We start from the raw sequence: 21,200 nt of genomic DNA on the forward strand, positions 1-21,200 counted from the left end.
TGCAAATATTAATCCCGGGAAAAATGTAGGTCGGGCCGTGCATATCGTTCGATCCCGCCGCGATTAACCGAGTGGCGCGAATTCCCGTAAAACGAGACACTTTATCCCGCGGATCTCGCCATCGCTCATAATACAGATCGACTTTTCCCGCGGCTAATTGCGAGCCGAGAATTTTCCCGTCGGCGTGAAAATTCGAGGCGCCACCCTGACGGGGAGCGCAACGCGGAATTATTAATGGCGTTAACGCGAGAGGTCGAAAAGCCTCAATTAATATCGGCAGGGCCGCGTGTAACGATCGCCTATCGAGCCTTTTGTGCCTATCGAACCTGTCGAAATATCGATCGTTTCATCGAAATCATCCGTAGATATCCGTAAAATTATCCGTAGGTACCCGGGGAAATACGTGCAGGAAATTTCTCCGGATTTTCGATTTTCCGCCGCGAAAGATCGAAGGGGAGCGACTTTTCACGGAATCTGCACTTGAACTGTGCATTTCACGTTGACAAATAAAATCGGGGAGAGGTATCGATCCCCCATCGGACAAAGTTACATTGTTTTAACGACGATAACGCAAGGGGAGGTTGCGAGGACATTGCGATGCATTTCGGCGCAGACTCGTACAAACGGGCGTACTGTTTAACAATCGGGACTTCTCGTTACGCCGGGAGGGGCGAGGGGGAAAAATATCACGGAAAATAGAGAAAGTCGGAGGTGGAATGGATTCGAATATAATATTGAACCCGCGGGCGACTTTCGCCGCGTGCAGATGGATCCGCGCTAATGAACCTGTAAATAAACGAGGACCGATATCGAATATCGACTGGCGGCTCGATCCGACAACGGCGTAAATAAATCGTTAAACCGGACGATGACAACGAACTAGGTGCGGAGAGAAGAGGGGAAACCGACCCTTCGATTAAAAAATAATCGGAGGGTAAATTATTCCAGAAAACGGAAATGGGAAATATCTCGCGCGATTATTTCCCACGTTCAACCTGCACTGGTTCAATGACATTTAATTCCCAGTGATCGGTTGTCTTAAACGATTACATCCCTCGAAGACCAGAAACGGGACGGCTTCTTCCGAACTACTTAATATCCGATGTCCAAGATATGCTATTTTTATTATTTTTAATTAGGGACCCCCGCTTGTTTTGATTTTTCTCCCGTAGGTAGATATCTATCGGAAGCATCGCGACGTCAAGTATGAAAAGTCCCGATCGAGAGGGACGGGAGGGAAAAAAAATAAAAGGGAGAAGTAAACGCATTGAATTCCGCGGGGCTAGCGCCTTTCCGGTGGAGTCGCGTCGGCGCGCCGCCATTGGTCCAGGCCGCCGCTCCAGGAGAATCCGAGCGTCGGCCCTCACTTGAAATTCATGAATTCCGCCGTATAACCAATTAGGTCACACACGGCTCGCAGCCCGCTTCGGGAACTTTAATGAAAGCCCCTCAAAATTCAGCGGATGCTCCATTCTTTATCAAGGCAATTAGAATTGCCGCGGCCCTGGCGCGGGGGGAGTCCCGGGGGAGCGCAATTTAATTAGAGGAAAAATTATAATAATTATCGCCGATGAAATTCCCATCACGGGACGTCCCAAGATTATCGGAATTCAAAGAGAGCGCCTTAATGGGCCGGAGTTAATTCCTTTCCGGGGGCTTTTATTCGGCCCCTCTCGTTTCCCGTCACTTCTCTCTCACTCTCTAAGAGTATTCAGGGGAGCCACCCCTTCGAGGCAGGGAAAATCGAAAAATTGAGAAAGAGACCCGAAGTTACCCTTCTCGCCTCCGTCAATTTTCACATCGCCTAATAAGGGCTCGAATGGACCTTTAATAAAACCCGAAAGAGGGGATGTACAGGGAAAAGTAAAATCGGTCCAGGTGTAAACGGACTCGAAAAAGAATCAGGAAAAATTGTAAATTAATTAGAGAGGTGAAATTCCCACCTTTCTACCCTTTTGACCCACCCTTAAGAGATGAAGGATTTCCATTTACCTGATTCCTCCCCGAGTGGTGTCGTAGTTGAGGGTGCGAAGTCCGTGTCGCCATGTCACATAGCCTGTGGGGTGCGGCACTTTGCTGACCACGCACTTCAGCTCTATCGTGCTGCCCGCTTTATAGAACTTCTCCCCTGCAGTGGCCCCATGCTCATCGACGATCTCCACCTTGGGCACTGGAACACCAGAAAACGAGGAAACCCGTGAATTATCGGCTGTGAGATGGGCGCAGAAAAATTAGCCTAACGCCTCGGCGTGCCCCAAAAATCGATAAGAAGAGCGATGCACTTTTTATGTTTTACGGTGTAATAGCTTCCAGGAGAAATTCAAATCTCGGGTGAATTAGTCCCCTAAATGCGAGTTTTTACATGCCGCGCGATTTGCGCGGCCTCGTGATTCCGGTCGAGCCGACCGGAAATGCAGAGAGCCCGACCCGGCTAATTTCCTCCCGGAAAAGAGCCGGAAAATAACTCGAGCGTTTCCCGAGGCTCCCTTTTCGATCCCCCGCAACCCCGAGCTCGCACTGTAAACAATGGCTCCTCGAAAGCAGCCTAATTCCGGGCCGGTTAAACAAATAGAGCGATTCCGCGTCCGCGGTTTCCGGGGTCCGGAAGCCGGATGGGACTGTAAAGAGATTTTGTCAAAAGGGGTCTTTATGGAGCCAGAGAGGTTGGGATACAGCGAGGAAAAACAGGAAAAGGATGCAGGAAAGCTCCGCGAAGAGCGAGGGGAAAGAAAAAGTTGCAAGGAACTAATACAAGAAAAGAAATAAAACGATTCATAAAAAAATGGTCAGGAAGTCGGACAAAAGAAACTGCAAGCAAGAGGTGCCAAAAATGATTGCCGGACCTCGCCTTGAAAAAGACCTCAAAACCACCCCATAAACCCCAATGAGCACTTTCGATCCCAGGTGACCGTGCACCCCTTCCAGGGAGATCCCACGGGATCGATCCGTTCCCTCGGGAGCCCAGGAACTCCGGAAACGAGGGACTCCACCGAGAAGAAAATCCCCTCGAGGGGAGTTTTCCTTGCGGGAAAAAATCGGCCGCCCCTTTGAAGTGGAAATATCGCGGGAATTATTCCGCGGGGAATTGCGACCTACCGGGCTCCCAGGGGATGATTTTTCAGCTCCTTGGGGAAAAAGGCTTGATTAGATAGGGGCGCCCGAGACCCGGGGGTTGGGAAGACGTCCGGCCACCGTTGTGTGCGGAAAAAGAGTGCCTAGGTCAGTTCCACCCACCGCAGCCACTCCTTCGCGGGGGTCAAACTAATTTCCGCCCATGGCGGGGTAAGTTCGAATATCCGCTGCGGGCCTCTGCCACCCCGGGATATCTGAGCTGACCAGTAATCGAGTTCGATCAACCCCCGTGGATGTCGGCCAGGGGGAGATATATCTCCCGGCCGCGGTGGCTTAAACAAATACACGCCATTTACCACGGCATCGAATCCCCGCACGGATACCCTGGCCGCAGACTCGCAAACCGATCTACTGTTTGTCCAAGGGATGGAGGAGGGTTGAATTTTCACGCGCACCAGCGAAAGGGCTAAGAGCACCCAAAACCAGGGCGAAACACCCCCGCGGTACCAGAAACCGGCCGTGCACCCCAAAACCAATAACATTGCCATTCCTCGTATCATTTTCCCGACTCATCGGAATTTCACTTTATTTTTCACCTTCATTATTTATTCCTCTCGGCACAACATACCTCGGGTAAAAAATCCAGAAAGTATGCGGAAATGAATGCGATCATGAAATGGCCAGGTGCATCTTCATCAAAATCCTCGGGTGCACCCACTTTAGCGGCCCTCCGCGCACATTTCATCCCCGAGATGGCTGACGCGATCGAAAATTCAAAGCGATGGTCTGGCTAATCCCTGGAAGCCTAATCAAAGCCCCGACCTGGGCAATATTCATACCGAATCAAACGGCCAGTCCGGATTGGACGTTTGGAGACGCGTCGCATCTCCGCGGTCCTCTTCGGGTTCGCAATGGCGATGGGGTAGCATCGCGAAATCGCAAAGGGTGCTGGATTAAACGCGGAGCAGAAAAGAAGTGGATTATCCGTTTCGGCCAGGAAGGCAGCGAATGGTCCGACTTTGTGTCCACGCATGGGAATGGGAATTTCAGCTCGAACGGACCATTTGGTCGGCGCAATGTCCCGAGCTTGATGGGGCGACACGTCCTTTTGGACCGGACCAACGACTCGCAGTAAATTTCCCTAACGGGCGTCAGGATGGGCAGTAAGAATCCCGGAATCGTGTACATCCAGGTCGGGGGATAAAAGTGGAGGTACCGGGGTAATCATTTTCCCGAGGGATGAGGGAGGGGACGTCGGTTTCGCAATTAGGCATGGCCTATATGCACACCCCGGAGTGTCCATTGTCCTGTCGGATCGTAAAGGATTTAGGGCCGCGTGCCATTGTCGGGCACTTCTGGGGAAAAAGGAAAGCGCCTGCGGTGATTTACAGAGCCACGTCGGGGGATGAAATAAAAGTCGTCGATAGGGGGGGGCAAAAAATGGCGGCCTCTTCCCCCCATTGTGTCGCGTCGAGAAATTTGGAAATGTCCAAGTGATAAGGGTGCTCTTCGGAATCTTCTTCGAGATATCCTCTTCGGGGTGTTTCGGCGGATTTCACTAATCACTAGATGCATCCAAGCAGCGATCGGTCCATAGGAAGACAATTTGCTAAAAGCTCTAGAAGGCGGACTTTCGGGGGAAACAAAGGGGGTAAAAATCCGCGACCACGGACGGCGAAAGACCGCGGCAGCCGCTATCGAGCAAGGGATTCACGGAGAGAAGATCAGCGAGAGGCTCATCGGGGTCTCAAAAAGAGAGCTCGAAGCAGAGGTTGAAGAGTAGTCGAGCTGTCGAAAAGAGGAAGAGGGGTGGCAAAGGGAATTTCGACCTCGATATCGCGGCCCGAAAGGCCGGTTAATCAAAGCTCTCGCGAAATTCCCGAGCCCCTTTTCACCTCGGCGAACAATGGCGGCCGGAAGTTGGCGAAAGAGGGGCAAAAGGGGTGGGTCGGAGAAAAAAAGCCGGTGGGAATCAAAAGAGAAAACCCATTTTCGGGCGAATGAAAGTCAACGTGGCCGGCATCCCCGGGGGCCATATTCCCCGTCAAATAAATCTGTTTCTCGTTGAGCCCCTTGTTGAATTTACGGCTCGATGTTGAGATAAATTAACGGCGTTTATCGGATTCGAGCTCGCGTTCGAGGGGGTTGAAAACAGGGTGGAGGCGAAGAGCGAGCCAGAACGTCGGCCTTAATTTCGTCTTCCGTCGAGGGTCGGTTAATCAAAGCTTTCGGACGAATCCTCGGATCCCGTCCGGTGGGGCAAACAATGGCCGGCGGGGAAGTTCCCGCGAGCGGGGGGGTGCGAAAAATCGAATAAAAGGGGTGGCCCATTTGCACCCAAATGAAGGTCGACGTGGCCTCTGTCCTGCAGGAACGGCCCTGTCAGATGTACCTGTTAACTATCTGCTATTGTGTTACCGTAGAACAGCCGGCAGGGTGCGCAACCCCCACCTCCTTCCGGCAGTATTTCGTTTTTCAACATTTTTCTTCCCCTTTTTGCCCGCCGCGCCGTCCAGGGAAAAAAACGCCCGAGCCAAAATAAAGGCTCGCCCTCGATTTCGCGGCGGCGAAACAGAGGGGTTTATTTGCGATCTCCCGTTGTTGATTCTTCTTTTTTTCTCTCCCTCCCCTTACTCCACCCTCTACCCCGTGCGACCCCCCCGATGACCCCGCGAATAGCGGGGAAATGTCGAGTAAGTTCACCGGGGACATAAAGGGGTAAAGCTCTCCCGCAAAACCCCGGCCTCACCCCTTACCCCCTACCCCCGTAAGCCGGCTCCAAAAGCACAGGGTGGAAAGCTCCGGAATTTCGATAACGCGGTTCCCCCCAAGGTGGCGCGCCGCCGATTAAACAGTTTTTCTTTTTACCTTCCACCCCCTCGCTCTAATATCCGGGGGAAAAAATTCGAAATTAAGGCCGAAGGGAACCGGAAGAAAATTCGTACGTTCCGCGAAATTGCGATAAACTTTTAATTCATCAATTAAACCTAATTAATAATATATTTAAAACACCCCGACGACAGTTTTTCAACCGCAAACGGATAGCTGATAAAATTGTCCATTATCTCTCGGAATTCGCGGTGAAATGTGTCGGTACTTCGGGCGGGGGTGGGTGGGAGAACAGGGGAGGGGGGTTTATTTGCGATTCCGTTGTTTGTTCCGTTCTTTTCACAAACGACTCGGCGAACAGCGAGGAAAAGCTCGGTGAACGTCGAGTTCATCGGAGGTATAAAGGGGTAGAGCTCCCCCGCGAAGTCACCCCCTTCCGCCTCCCCCTCTTCCCCCGTAAGCGCACCGCGAAAGCTCGAGTGGAAAGCTCGAGAATTCCGATAATGCGGTGCCTTCGAGGTGGCGCGCCGCGGACCAAAGTATTTCTTTCGTTTCCGTGGCTTCGGGAGTGAGGGTGGAAAGAGAGAAGGGGTGGACGAGGCCGATCGGTGAGGGGGCGAAGAAGCGACCCGGGGAATCAGTTAGCGGCGAAACGAGAAAGGAAACGGGGCGGAGGATGTCGGACGTTCTTTCTCCCTTTAAATAAAAAGCACCACTTAGGGGTGCCGACTACCCCTGGGGCCCGATGGACTCCCTTCCGGGAGAGATTGCTACCAGATTAGCGAGAATCTCTTCCGGTGCTCGCGAAATTCGAGGCGAGGGCTTTAAACGGACTTGCGGGTCGGGAACTACCCCTGTTGGACATCCCAGTCGTCCTTTTCCCCACCCCTTTGAGAAATCGATGTCTGACTACGGGGTGCGATGTATAGATTTTTAGAAATTCCAAAAAATCGTCTTTATACGATAGCTCGTTCCTGAAAGAAGAAATCTAGGGGATAATTCCTCGGTGCATATTGTGCGATTTAATGTCCTTTCGATAGCGGTAGGCAGTATATAATTCTCGGTAAATCCACATTTCTATTGGAAGGTCGAGGATGGGAACGTTTCTAATTTTTCTTACACTCCTATTCATCAACCTGCCTCGCCCTTTTCAGATCACGTTATTCCTCCGGCGTTTTAACTGCCGGTTGGAACATCCATCTTCGTCCTGAAAGGAGCATCGGTGTATCCTTGGGAGCCGATGAAATTGAAAGAACTCCCGCCCGGGCGGAGCTTACGGGGTGGAATGGATCTCCCGGCAAAAGAATATTTTGGAAGCTCGATATATCCCCGGTAAACGGCTCGGTCTGATCGATAAGCTCGTAAAATCTAATAGAATGACACAGAAGACCAGGGAAGGTAGGGGGAGGCGAGGTAAAAATATCGGAGACCAGAGAGGGAGGTTGCCCCACGGGGGGAAGGGCCCCACCGGTGATCCCGTTTACGGGAGAACATTTTTAAAGTCGGCCGACATCATCCCCCCAGCGAAAAAGCGAAGTTTACTTCCCTTTGGAAAAGGATCCGAGGCATTTAAAAATAATTAAGAAGTCCCAGAGTTGAGGGCTCCCCGATCGGGGTGGACTTCCCCTCGCGGGGGGGTAAAAAGCCCCCCGAGTTACGGGCACTTCGCAGCGGGATTTTATAACGTTACGTAAATCGCCGCCTTCGTGGACCAACGAGGGGGTTGGACTTTTGCACCCCTGTTAATGGTGCAGGAAGCTGTAAAGAGACGATTGCTCAGCTACCCCCCACCCCCGCTTGCAGCAGGGGTTGTACCACCCCCATGACCGTCGATAAAACCTCAGCTGTATCGAGATTTTATTCGGCGTTTTTATTCTGCATTTTTATTCGGCGTATTTATTTTGCATTTTTATTTTCCGCTTTTATTCCGGACCTCCGACTTCCGTTTCCATCCGGACCCTGAAGAAGTACTCAAAGAGACTCGCGGAAACGACTCCTATGGTGTTTTTCAAGTTCAGATGCCTCCCACGGGGTACATACTGACATCTGCACCCGAGTCTATGAGACCACCCCCGATTCCGCAAGTTTTCTGCCAGCGGAATGTATCTGAACTCCCCTAACCCGGGTGGCACGCGTGCACCCTTCGGCGCTCCGCAGCCAACAACCAATTTCAAGTTTATGCGGCCAACTTTTCCGCATCTTGCACGCATCAGTCTTCACGGGGTGTACGTGCCGGTCCGCGTTTTACTCCCGATCCCGTTTATTCTCCTTTTCGCCACCCCGCGAGGGTCTGCGCGATCTGCACCCCCAAGGAGTCATATATACTCACACACGTGCATACATACCCTCGCATGTACAATAGGCAAATAAGGAATGCGGAATAACGCCAGAGCCGCATTACGGGAATAAAGGCGCGTATAACACCCCCTTTGTCGGAAAAATTGTCATTTCCCGGGGGATGATTTATCCCGTAAAGGGGAGGAACTCTATCCCCGTGGAATTTTCTTTTTATTAAAATTAGACACGCCGTTCGCAGATATTACTTCACCAGGGGAGGTTCCACCGTAGAGAAACCTAGGGGTGGCTTTTTTCCGCGCGATTAAGTAGCAACCCTTGATAAAGGGGGTGCTTTTTCGGGCTCTTTGGACCGTTAACGTCTTCCTACACCAGACGTGTAGAATAAAGGTAGACGGTGGAGTTGTACATGACTCTTGCAAGGGTGGGTCGAGGTGTGCGTGTGTCGTCTGGGTGCGTGCATCCCCATAACAGGGGTGGGTCGCACACATGGGGAGAGACGTTCGTGCATGAAAATACCGGCAGTATGCATGGGAATCACGTTGTTGATGTACGAGAAGCATGGCGTCGTACACGACATATGCTACCCGGAGCCACCCCCCTAAAACACCCTCCTTTTCGCCACCCCCCGTGCCACGAGCGAATATACCCCCTACACTCTTACGAGCCAGTATTTCCCTATGTAGGAGTTATATCTGCGGGTTCAAAATGAAAGTAAACCACCCACGTGACCAGGGGGTGCGACGAGAAACCTCCCCCATAGGCTAAATCCACCCCTGTGGACCACAGCAATTGCTCTCATTAAAAGAGGCAGTTCCAAGGGAACTCCTCCCGGATTTCGGGATGACGTTAATGTCCCTGGAAAAGGTAAAAATTTCGAAAAATCCAGAAACGCGGTCGTCGAGGTCCCCACCCCCCAGGGGGTGGCGCTAACCCCATTTGCATGGAGCGATAAAAAGTGTCCCATCGCAGTTTAATCCGCCAGGTTGAAATACCTCTTCTGGGCTGTATTTTTAATAAAAAGGGGCCGAAACGGAAACCCTGACGGGGAGGAAAACGCTGCGGAAAATAGCCGCAGGATTTCCCTCGCGTCAAGCCGGGCGCGCATTTTGACGAGTTACGTCAGCGGGCGGAAACAATAAGGGCGGGCGGAATTCTTCCTTTTCCGGCTCCGCTGCGGAATTCCCCGCGGACGCGGAATCCCAAATGCATTCTATCGGGCCCGGGGACGCGGATTGACTGCGAGTCGCGAGTGCTTTTAATTAAAATATGGAGATCAGCCGGGAAAGCCGGGCGCCATTGTGGCTGGCAGAGTCGCTGCAATAATAACAGATAATATATTGCGTTCCAAGGGGTAGGAGGTACCGGCCGAGGCGTCGTGTAAATGTTCCGGAAGAACAATGAGTCGGAATCCGGAGTTCATTACGCGACGTCACTGGTACCGACGCCGAAGAGAAAAAAATTCCCTCACCTTCCCCGTAAACGGCAAACCGTCGAAAGAAAAAAAAAAACTCGTCGGATGACGCGTTAAATAAAAAAAAAATGAATTAAATTAAAAAAGCGTTCCACAAGAAGTTTCACCGTATAAGGAATATACCCAGCGTAATTTCGGACTTCGAATGAAGGGTGGTATTTGCCGTTTTTTTATTTTCTCGTTTCCTTTTTTTTATTTTTAGAGCGCCAATTCGACTCGATTTTTCCGCGATAGGCAAATAAAGCTCATTAGCGCCGACCACGCTCGGGTTGGCCGATCGGTTCGCCAATTATTATCTCCATTTCACGGTCCACGAGCCCCTCTCGTGGAGTATATCGACTCGGTCCTGACAAACGTCGCGGCCAAAGAGCGATTTCCGCGGCAGGTGCGCATTAACGTGAGCGCCGCCATTTTGGAGAACCCAAGCGTCCCTTTACCGCGAATCGAGCAAACATCGGATCTGTCGAAATAAACGAGATGAATCTGGACCCGCTGGGAAGCGGATAAATAGAGGATGGAAAAAGCTCGGGAAGGAAATTGGGGGTGAAAAGGGGAAGCGTTCTCCAGGTGGAGCTTAAATCCATCCCCTCTTGGGGAGGAGAGGTTTCAGCGACCGCTGGTAAAGCATCCTATCTAGATGCCGTTGATGTTTCGAGAGCGAAAAAGCCTTGGCGAGCTTAAACGATCCGGAGCTTAGGGGGTGCGATCTGATATCGAGCTTAAACGGCCCCACGAACCACCCCTCGGCATGCCTACCCCTTTCCTCGGGTAAATAAAGCGAAGGCCCTCGCGAAATTACGAATTACCTAGAAGGGATCGTATCTTCTCGGGGGGCTGTCTCCCCCACTTCCATCCTCGGGATGAATGGATCCCTTAAACGGATCCGAAGGCGAGAAAGTCTTTATTTTTTTCCCACCCCTGCAGACTCATCTTGCCCGGTTTCTTATCTGCCGGTTATCTGGACGCGTAAACGGAAATCTGGGAATGATGGCGTACTCTAAATTTCACACTTTTATTGTTAAAGGGGGTGTGGGGGATATCGGTTCCATTGGGTATTCAATATTAATTTTCCCGTATTCTCTGGATTTTTCTAACTGCCGCAAAAATCCGCCACCCTCTTCTGGTCGTCGCGGTCCCGGAGGGTACCATCCCCCCACAGGGTGGATTAATTCGGTCTCCGTAACGTGGATTAATACTTGGCCGTTGCGGAGTCCCGTGGGCTCCCGGGCGTGGAGGGATTCCTCCCGGAGGACGTTTACAAGATGGAGGATCAAGGAGATAATTCAATTGGAAGCAGCCGTTAACGACCGCAGAGCGGAAGACGAGTGTGTGGAAGCCGCCCCCGAAGACAATGCCGCCTGTTTCTGGGTCGGCCTCGGGGGGTGTGCCGAGGGAGATTTCCCACGACGGCTACGGCCATTGGCTGGGTAACTCGGGGTGCGATTGTTCCTCGGAATGACCGGGTGCGAGGATCTTTCAACCCCCTATGTAAATCCACCCCCATAGGCGGCCAATGGAAATCCGCGATCCCGCGGAATTTAAGATCCGCGCTCTAGATCGTATTGCACAACTCTGTACGTTTATTCTCGTCACGGATAATTGCCGTCCTATTACCTTCCTCACTTCCAAGGAAACTTCAGGGTTCGCCGGACCGGCGCGTTTAACGACTCGTGGCCAAGTGCGAGCGCCGTTTAACGGCGAGTCGTTTACGTTACCGGCGGCGCATGATGAGACGATAAACGGAGAGTGTACACCCCGTACAACGCGTAAATCTGATAGATCATCCCCTACGTTGTTAATTTCCAGGCGCGGTATCCCGGAGGCAGGAAAAATGCTCCGTAAAAGGGAGAAAATTCGAATTTGTTACGAGGAAACGGCTGATCATTTTTTTTTTTTAACGGCACCAGGTGAAAGGGTAAACGAAAAGTGTACAGCTGTTTTACGTGGCAATAAATCATCCCTCGATGTTTCCCGTTTCCTGGGAGAACTCACCCTGAAGACTGACCGAGATTCAGAGGGGTAGTTCTTAAAAATACCAAAACTGGAATTTATCCTTAGGGGACAGCAAATCCTTTTTTTTTTTAACCAAGTCAAACCCCTGAAGAGCCATGAAAATTTCACGATCAAAGGAAAAGGGATCGAGTTTCCATTTTTTTTTACCTACATCAAAGGTCCTCGCGTCTTCCAGGGGGTGCCACGAACTTCGACCCCGGGAGGTCCCGAACTTCCTGGGGAACGAGTTGACGAAGTTCCCACACTCGGGGACAGTTAATAACTCAACGGTCCTCATCCTGGGGGACCGGGTTGGACGTGAATAAACTGGAAAAAGTTTCCCGATGGAGGGTGGAAGGAAAAAAAAAAACATGGCGGAAAAATTCGATCTCGATCGAGGACGGGAAGCCAGGGTTCCATTATGCGGATCGTTTCCGGCGCTGGGAAGATCTTCAGGATCAGCTTCCGTCCCAGGACCACTTACCGAAGATGGATCCCTCTCGTCCTAGGAAACGACTTCTTTCCCGGAAATCACCCCTTCGTAGCAAATCGAAACTCGAAATCGCACCCTTCCACCGACTCTCGTTAGCTGAGTCGCTATTTTTCTCCCCAATTCGGCATTTTTCTCGCCAATTCTTGATTAACCTTCACTCTCCCCATATTTTCCTAAATTCTTCAATCAAGAAATCTCTCGGAAGAAATTTTCCATGGAGTCCCAGGAGGGCAAACCGAGAAGAGGGCGAGCTTTATTAGAGCTCTTTTCCGCCCGGTCGGCAAAGCGTCCTCAGGGACTGGCCGGGAATTGCGGGCCATTTCAAAAGCCGTTGCATCAGGAACTCAAAAGGCACATTTCTGCTCTGAAAATGGCCCCTGAAGAAAGAAGGGGACGCGGAAAAAAAAATTAAAAGTTGTCCCTCCCTTTCCGGTTTCGACGGCCTCCATTGCTGAGGAATATAAAAGAAAGCTCCTCCTACAGGTGGGATTTCTCCCAAATGAATGGTAAGTAAAGAGAATCGCCGTTTCCCTAGGAATCCCGGAAAGCTGTGAATCGACCCCGGAATATATCGAAAGAGGAGCTGGGTATCGATCGCGCGGGGAGAAATAAAAGAAAATAAGAGAAGAGGGAACCGCGGGGCACATCGTGTCGTGCTTTAAAGCCACTTGGGCGCGATGGTGCAAGCTCGACCCCGCCGGTGCATAGAAATTATTCGGCTTTCATACGGTCGCGTGGTGCCGTAATGGAAACGGCAATTTAATTACCGCCACTGGAGTTTCCGAGTCGTCAGCCCGTGAACTACTTTCCTCGCGTTAAATTCTATTTGAGAGCCTAGCCCCCCGATACTCGCTTTGTACCTCCCAGGCCCTGAGGAAACCGAGCAAGGAGTGAACCCAACCCGGGAAACCAGTTAAAACGAACTCGCGACAGTACCGAGAAAACCTGGATTTGATACCGAGCTTTCCGACGATCGAGGATAAATCATGAAAATATCCATAGTGAATCCCCTATCCAGATGGAAATTAAATCAATCAGCCATAAAAAATAAAAGAAACCACCCTAAACATGGAACACCCAAATCTCCCGAGTCGGCTCTGACTTTCCACCCCCCTTCGTTCTTCATTGGTCCCTTTTATAAAAAAGTACACGTCGGAGAAAAAAATCAAAAAGCCACTTTCGACTGGAAATAATCCCCTCTATCACTTCCTAAATGATCAGCCGAGTGTTTTGGGCCGCCTTTAACTATCCTCGCTCAATCCGAGGGTGCCACCCAGGGTGGGTGGAAAAAATAGAGATCGCCGGATCGGGCACGAGAACCACGAGAAATACGGAGAGAGGACTCGCTCTGCATTCTAAGAGACCAGGCAGCGTCGAGTATATCGTTTGGCGGAAGTTCAATTGTTCGTGGAAATTGGCTTTAAGCGATGGATGCGTCGCTCGTGGAGCCGCGAGGTTCTGCCTCTATCTTACGTCCCGTATCCGTGCCCCACGCGATCGGCCGCTTTGAAACTGTTTGCCCGAGTAAATCGAATGCCTCTCTCTTTCCCTTCCTCTCTCTTCCTCCGACAGCCGTTCCCCATTCGATTCCTCGGAGCCATCGTCGCCGAGTTTCCCGAAATCGAGTGACTTCCGAGACGGCCGGACTCGACCTGCCATTCGGGACTTTTCCTTCTCTTATTCCGAACGTCGTGTTAAGGAATTCGACAACTGTCGATGAACTCGACATTGTCAGAAATTCTCTCTAAATGAAGTTTCGCTTCATTTCATTTCCACCATTTGTTACTATTTTTTTATGCTGCATGCGATGGAGAGACAGAGACGTACAACGCAATCGTGCTCGTCGGGGGGTGTACGATGTAAATTACCGGTCATTTCCGGGAATGATCGGACCGGCCCACTTATGGCGTAAACCCTAGGTTAATTCTAAGCCTCCCGTTAATTAAGGGACCCTGGAATTTGCCGGATGAAACGGCAGGACGAATTTCGGCCGCGAGCCGAACGACGCGGAACAAGTACACTCCTCCTGTGTACTCGTCGCTCGCTCGTATCAAGAGGATTAGGCGCGAATGCAATTAAAACGTTTAATTACGCCCCGATAATGCCGGTGACCAATTCAACGACCAATCACGATCGAGTGCGAGCGGTAATCGCGATTAGCCATCCGGTGTTTCACGTCGAATCGAGAGATTCGCCGAGGATCCCGGTCAAGTGCGAATAGTCGCCACGGTGAATAATACTTCGAATTTGGAAATTCTCATAAAATCAGACGTCCCTTTAAATGGCTCCAAAGTAGTCCGACAGAATGAAAATAATATACTAGACCTGGAAAAATTAATTTCAATTGTTTCGTGTTATTTTTATTCATTTTTAATGTATCACTTTCGATAGTTGGGAAGGAAACGAGGAGCTACGATTCTTTATTTTATTTTATTTTGTTCTTAATGTATCTTCCTTATAGTTTTTCGTAAAGATCAAGACCAGAATTGGAGAAGTTGCGAAAACGTGGAGGGAAGCAGAGGCAATTCGTGTTTAACACGGAGGCACTTTAAAGGGCCGAGGGGACAGGAGGCCAAGAAGGGCACCGAGGATCCCGTACTAATCCCGTCTAAGTAATCTCTCCTTTAATTCGCAGCAATGATCTTTAACGATCCCTTCGGGAAGTAACGACCCCCCGATAGCACCCTCGCTTTACACGGGGCTAAAACTAATATCGGGGCTTCTAGGGGCGTTCGGGAAAATCTCCAGAAAATGCGGAACTTTCCTCTGGATTGGTCATAATGTTCCTCGGAAGATCGATGATAATTCCGGTCTGGAAAAATAATTACGTCGCGAGAGAAATGTAGAATGTATAAAACTGTCGAGTCCTGGGTCGCGAGGATTGATAAGAGCCCCGATTCGCTCCTTAAGTATTCATGGAATGCGAGCAACAATTTCGAAACGTCGCCGAGGTAAATACCCTGCCTCGGAAAAATTGTTTCCCTCTCGACCCATTTCCAGGGACGAGGACTAATATCTTCTCGCGTTACTCCCATATACTTCCGGATACTTAAGATACTTATCAACGCCGAGGAGAGGGTGAGGTCGACGTCGGACGTCATTATTTTTCACATCTTCGCCATCTTTCTCCGTGACCGAGCGGCAGCAATTTGCTCGAGGAAGGGAAATGGCTCCTAAATTCTCCGAAATATACGAGGAGGAACGTGACGGAAGAAAATGTTGAAAAGATACTTTTGGTTTTTTTTTTTGGAGATCTTGGATGCAGGAAAGATCAGGGATGCAGAATTAAGATGCACATCGGGAGCAGATCTCTCGCGACCCAAAGGGTAAAAAAGGGAGCCGAGCCAGCAGGTTCGCCAAAGGTCGCCTTAAAAATGGCGAGTAATGGATCCACCCTTATTGGAGTCGTATAAAGTCGGCCGATCCGGCTGCTCGGACAGTAAGAGAATTCCGATAGGTTACTGTCCGGGCTCGGACCCCTCGCTTGTGTATATGCAAACTACCCCTGCATGCACCCCCATAGGAGGTGCACGTGTGTAGATTCGGGATTACAGTTCACCGTAGTTCGGGGCACCCCGGCATTCGTATGCGCCAGAATACATGCACTGTTCCAGGGTTATGAGTTGGAACCGACGGATGTACTAGTGCAATTGCAGTCTGAGGGTGTGGGTGCACCTGAGTCGGTGTAGGGTAGGTCGGCGCTCATTACCATACACGCGCGAGGGGATGCGGTCCCGCCACTCCGGAACTATTGTTGGATTCGATGAAATTGTGCTTGGATGTGCATATCGCCGCCCAAGTGCTGATGAATGCACGTGCACCTGCTTGGGGCCCTCGTGGCGAAGTTTGCATTATGCACGTATCGCGTAATGCCTCTAAGTGGCCTGCTAACTGCCAATGACGAAGGGCAATGGCTCTTGTACTTAGTTATTCAAGATCTCGATGTTAAAAAAGAATAATAAAATATGCAGAATGTTCATGGAAATGTGAGACCAGGTGCTGGGTGCAAGAAACTTGGCTGCAGTGACCCCGACATGCATTTTGATGGTTCCGCAACTTCCAGGCTTCGATCTCCCTGATGAGCTGTTTTATGCCTCCGGGGTAAATTCATAATTATGCGAGTAACGTGCAGTTCCCTCCTTGTACGTGAAGAAGTACTCGAAGAAGGTTGTCGCAAGAGGACAAAAGCGATAATGGGCTTTTGGTAATAAAATGACGCCATTGAGTCGCTCTTCAGGAAAGGGGTGGAAGAACGATGCCAAGAGTAGAATTAATTCCTCGGCAAAAAATTCCCGACCAGAAAGAAATTGTGAAAGAAATTGTACTTTTGAAAAATTGTACACGTGCACCGACGTTCTTCGGGGTATTTTAGGTGAGAACCTAATAAAGACTGATAATGAACTTTCGACGGTGAAATAGCTGCACCACCCTCGACTTCCGAGAAGAAGAAGAAGAAGAACGACGCCTCGAAACTATCGGGGACAGTGGACGATGAATAATTTCCAGGACGAAAATTGCCACCGCGGTGGAGGACCAAAATGGCGGACTCAGCAAAAATCGCGACGGTACGAAATCACTGGAAAATGGATATCAGTTACACGAGCCATGAAGAAGCGATACCGAACGAGAAACCGAAAATTCCAGGGGAATTTAACAGATATTATAAGATTAAAATATTTCGTCTTAACAGTGTACGTCTTTAGAGCCCAAAATCATGTTTCGCCCGCAATTACGCCGGTCTAATGGAGGCGCCTTAAATCGAAGATGTTCGCACGGCACGTACACCTACGTGAAGTACGTGCACGGGTTTACGTACGATTCTCATCCCCTGAGGGGGTGAGAAGAGCAAGTCTCACCCCTTTTCGCTCCCAGGCGAGGGGAAGGAGAAGGAACCTAGTCTCGATATTACCGTATACACGTACATACCCAAGTTCTTTCACCGAGTGATACCGGATACAGTAACCCCGAGAAGATTGATGCGATTAAAACTTACCCCGGTCTCCTAATCATCCCCCACGTGGAGCCGCCCCTTCCCGAAGCCACCTCTTCGTAAACCACCCCCAGTGGGTCGTCACGCGTAAACTGCTCAAGTTTGCGTACGATTTCCACCCCCCAGAAGCGTCATCTCGCTCCTTATTCATCCCTTGCAACTCCCACCACCCTTTAACGTGCGTTTCACACGTGCATTCGAGCAAGGGGATGAAGAGGGCCCAACATCGGCTCCGGCAATATTACGGTTCGCGCGTTTAGTATGCGGACAACACGCTTTGCATATGCGAGAAGACGGTGGAAAATGGCGGTGGAACCACCCTCGAGGTCGCGCGCACCCCCCCAACGGAGAGAAAACTGCAAACGTATGCCGTAATCCGTCTTTGTAACTGACTCACACGTTTACCTCTCGGTGCGCCCCTCGGTACACGCGGAATACGTGTTCCTGGGTTTCGCGGCCCCGTTCTGGGGCTGGGGGGTGGAAAGTCTCCGAAAGGCAATTTTCCCCGGCACTTCCGCCCACCGAAACTACCCCTTTCGACCCGGAATAACTAGTTAACCCAGGAGGGGACTGCAACCCCCGCCGCCCTTCCGTCACCCCCGGTGACGGGAGACATGCTGAAGAGAGACGCCCACCCCTTTCTGCGTCTCCGGGCACGGTATAAATTACAAACACCCTGGGGAAGAAAATGAAACCACTGAGGATGTTTCCTGTAATTTTATTTCGAGATTCTTCATTACCACCCCTTGACATTTGTGGGGAAGCAAAGAGTCAAGGTAACGTTTCCGTGATCACAGGTCCTTGGAACGTGAAATGCCGGGTCCCAGGAAAATGCGAACACCTGTCTCGACAAAGTCGATTACACATTCGGGGGAGGAATTCGCGGGGGGTGGAGAGCCCGAGACACCCCAGGACAAGGGATGATTTAATCTGTCCCCGGACTGCGACCATTTGAATCGCAAATCTAAGCAACGCTCGAGCTAAGGATCTCTCGGAGGGTTTCGACGAGACCGCTCGAGTTAGCACTCGGAAGGAACTCAAAAGCGCGAATTTCCGCGAGCTTTCCGCGAAATTTGTTCCCCTCCCCCGTGCTTAAGGGTGGTCCTCGAGGTGCATTCGTTTCCGAAGAAAGCCTCCATGGATCCCCTGAATGAGATTGAATTCCAGGAAGGCGCCCAAAAGCGACGGGGAGGCGCCCTAAAGAGGTACCCGAAGAGCCACCCGAAGAACCACCCTATAAAGCAGCAAAAGAGGTACCCCAACAGGTACCAATTTTTTTGTTAACGAAAGGGAACCGATCGAATCCAGCCCAACCCATATCTCAATCCGTTATCACGATGCAAGTAGTTTCCGAATTATGCGTATCGGGCGATTAGCGTTGATGAATACGTGGCGAGGTCCGAGAATTGAGTGCTTGGAATAACGTGGGGGGATAATGCGCGATTGTACACCGAGGACTGATGCAATGGCGTTTCTGCGGGTGTAACTCCCCTGTTAAGTGGACATACTCACGACCAGGGCGTTTACGATTTACCGTACACACCGTGCAATCATTACTTATCGGTGATCGATACATAAATGGGGCGCGCGCATGCTCCTCGTCCCTCGCGCGCGCAAAAAAAAAATAAAAACGGGAGTTTCCCCCACGTTGGCGAACGATAATTCTTGAAATATCATCCGAGGGTAGGATAATTTTTATTTGTAAGGGAATGAGGGAGCGGGGTGATAAATATCACGGACGATAACACGTGGTACCGAGTCCGCATCGATCATGCCGAGGGAATTTACGGAGGAGCCTTGAAGGAGATCCTGAAAAAGGGGTCGAAGAAATTAATCAGCCGACTTCTGGGGAGGTATCCCCTAAACTTCTCGGGCTGTTTTCGCGGTAGGGGTTGCGGGGGAGGGCCGACAAAATATAAGGAAATCGGGCGGTCGACATTGACTGGTGACACCATACGTCGTATCGCAGTCGTATCTGGGCCGCGTAGGGTATGAACCGAGTCCGACTCCATTTTCCCTTCTGGCTGGCTCCGCCATTTCTCTCCTGATACGTGCTACCCCTTTCCTCCCTTTTCTTCCAGTTTACCCCCGTTTCCTCCCTTAACCGAGCCCCAGAGCCTAATAGAAGTCACCCTGGCGATGTACCATCAATACAGAACAAATGATCAAACGTCCTCCTACTCCAAGCCCCTACAAAATTCATCTGATCGCAATTCCCTTCAATATACTCAAATCCTGACCTACCTCGAAAACGGACCCACCCATAATTCCAAAGTTCTACCGTGAATTTAAAAAAGATGAAAACCAGCAATTTTTTCAACTTTATATTTCCCAGATTTTCAAAAAATTCTCAAATTTCCGGATTTCCTTGAATTCTTCGAGGACTCTCGAAATTCTAGATTTCGTAAAAAAAAATGCTAGAGATTTTTGACAAGTTCCTAGATTACTGAATCTCTTGAAATTCCGAAAGAGCGACCAGATTGACCCGCTCGAAGGGGGGAGAGATTATGAATGTTAAGGAACGACCTGAATAATGAAGAACGTTTTTCGGCAAACCCTCGGTGCACTTAGAGTACTCGCGAAGGGAAAGCTCGGACGAGGGATCCATCAAGGCCGGCTCGTCCGCTCTTTCAAGCTTTCGCGCGGAATCGGCCTCGCGCATGCATGTTGTATGCACCGTGTGTGCAGTGTGTGCATGCAGTCAGCGCGAAGTGCAGTCCGTGCGCCGGTATAATGAATTAAAGCCAAGTGGCTACATCCGGCCGGTGATTCGATATGCGCTCGCAGCTTTCACGCTTTATTCGCGGTCGGCCGGAATTGAAAATGGCGGTGCGGTCCTGCAGCTCCCGCCCGGTGGGCGGTAATACGATTTTCGCATTTAAAAAATCCCCGGCCCTGACCCTTAACCCTCTTTTCCCAGGTGGGGGCGAGATATCGTTAACCGGCGACTTCGTTAACGAGGCACGCTAATTGTGCGACGACTCGCTACTCCTGCAGGGGTAGTTACGTCGAATCGACCCGAAAGGGGATGCACTTTTATCCAAGTCACGTTTCAAAAGTTTATTTAGACTTTGAGAATTCATCGCTTCTTTTCAGATTTTCCAAAGGCGGAATGAATGTTTACCCTGGATACTTTTCATAAGATTATTTAGATTTTTTGACAATTTACGGTTTCTTTGGTTTTTTTTTTTTTTTTCAATTTTCCTGGAGACAACGGCGACAGAGGGTATACTTTTGTCCTAGGTACTTTGTAATAAATTTCATCAAAGTTGGGGGAGAATTTATTGTTATTTCTTCGAGTTCCCCTGCAAGTGACGGAGACACGTGGCGAGGCGGTCGGCCCAGCTGGGGGTTCGAAAAAAGCTGCCAAAGCCTCGCGAAGGAGGCGCTAACGAGCGTTTCATCGGGAAAGTTTAACGCCCCTTCGGAAATTATTCCCGGCTTACCCGGGCCACCCCCTTTTCCCACGGATCTATAAATATTCTCACGCCCTGTACAGGAGGAAGTTACGCGAAGGGGAACCTCGAAGGGGGTGCTAACTTTTACTTCCGCCCGATTTCGTAAAGATGGGCCGCCAAGCGGTAGTATCGAGGATAGTTCCGGGGGTGAGTGAGGGGTAGTTCCGGGCGCGACCCCTTAACTCACTCCATGGATTAGGGAAAACTGTATTTCCCAACTCGGGACAGGAGCTTTTGAGTTAGGGGTTCTGATTTAACGCCGCGACGTCACGAGGGGGTTGAAACGACCCTGGGAGAGGGTGGCATCCCCCAGGTGAGAATGAAACTCGAGGATGGGATCCAAGGGGTAGTTTTCGGAGACACGTAACAGGGGCTCTAATTTTCGGGGGAAGAGATCGAGGATCGTGCAATAAACAGGGATGACGATAAATCCTTAGGGACGGCCCAGGTATCCTTAGGGACCCCTGGGGTTCGGGACGACTCCCGATTCCCGTCCACGTAGGGGTGTAACTTTCGAAAAATGCTTAAGTGAAAGCTACGAGGCGAGGAAACGAGGTCGTACCGAGGGATGGCATGATAAAAACGGGGAAACGAGGA

The 21,200-nt window shown here is 50.6% G+C and overlaps 1 protein-coding gene across 1 annotated transcript in view; it reads right to left on the reverse strand.

Moving 5' to 3' along the window:
- LOC105700448 (Down syndrome cell adhesion molecule) overlaps positions 1–21,200 on the reverse strand; it is a 112,895-nt gene that overhangs the window by 36,545 nt on the left and 55,150 nt on the right. Inside the window, exon 5 of the mRNA XM_012426280.2 lies at positions 1,993–2,170. Coding sequence (XP_012281703.1) covers positions 1,993–2,170 — 178 coding nt within the window. The remainder of the gene's footprint in view (positions 1–1,992; positions 2,171–21,200) is intronic.

This window comes from Orussus abietinus, unplaced genomic scaffold (genome assembly GCF_000612105.2).
Source record: "Orussus abietinus isolate OABI.00-Male unplaced genomic scaffold, Oabi_2.0 scaffold2, whole genome shotgun sequence".
Lineage (NCBI taxonomy): Eukaryota > Metazoa > Arthropoda > Insecta > Hymenoptera > Orussidae > Orussus > Orussus abietinus.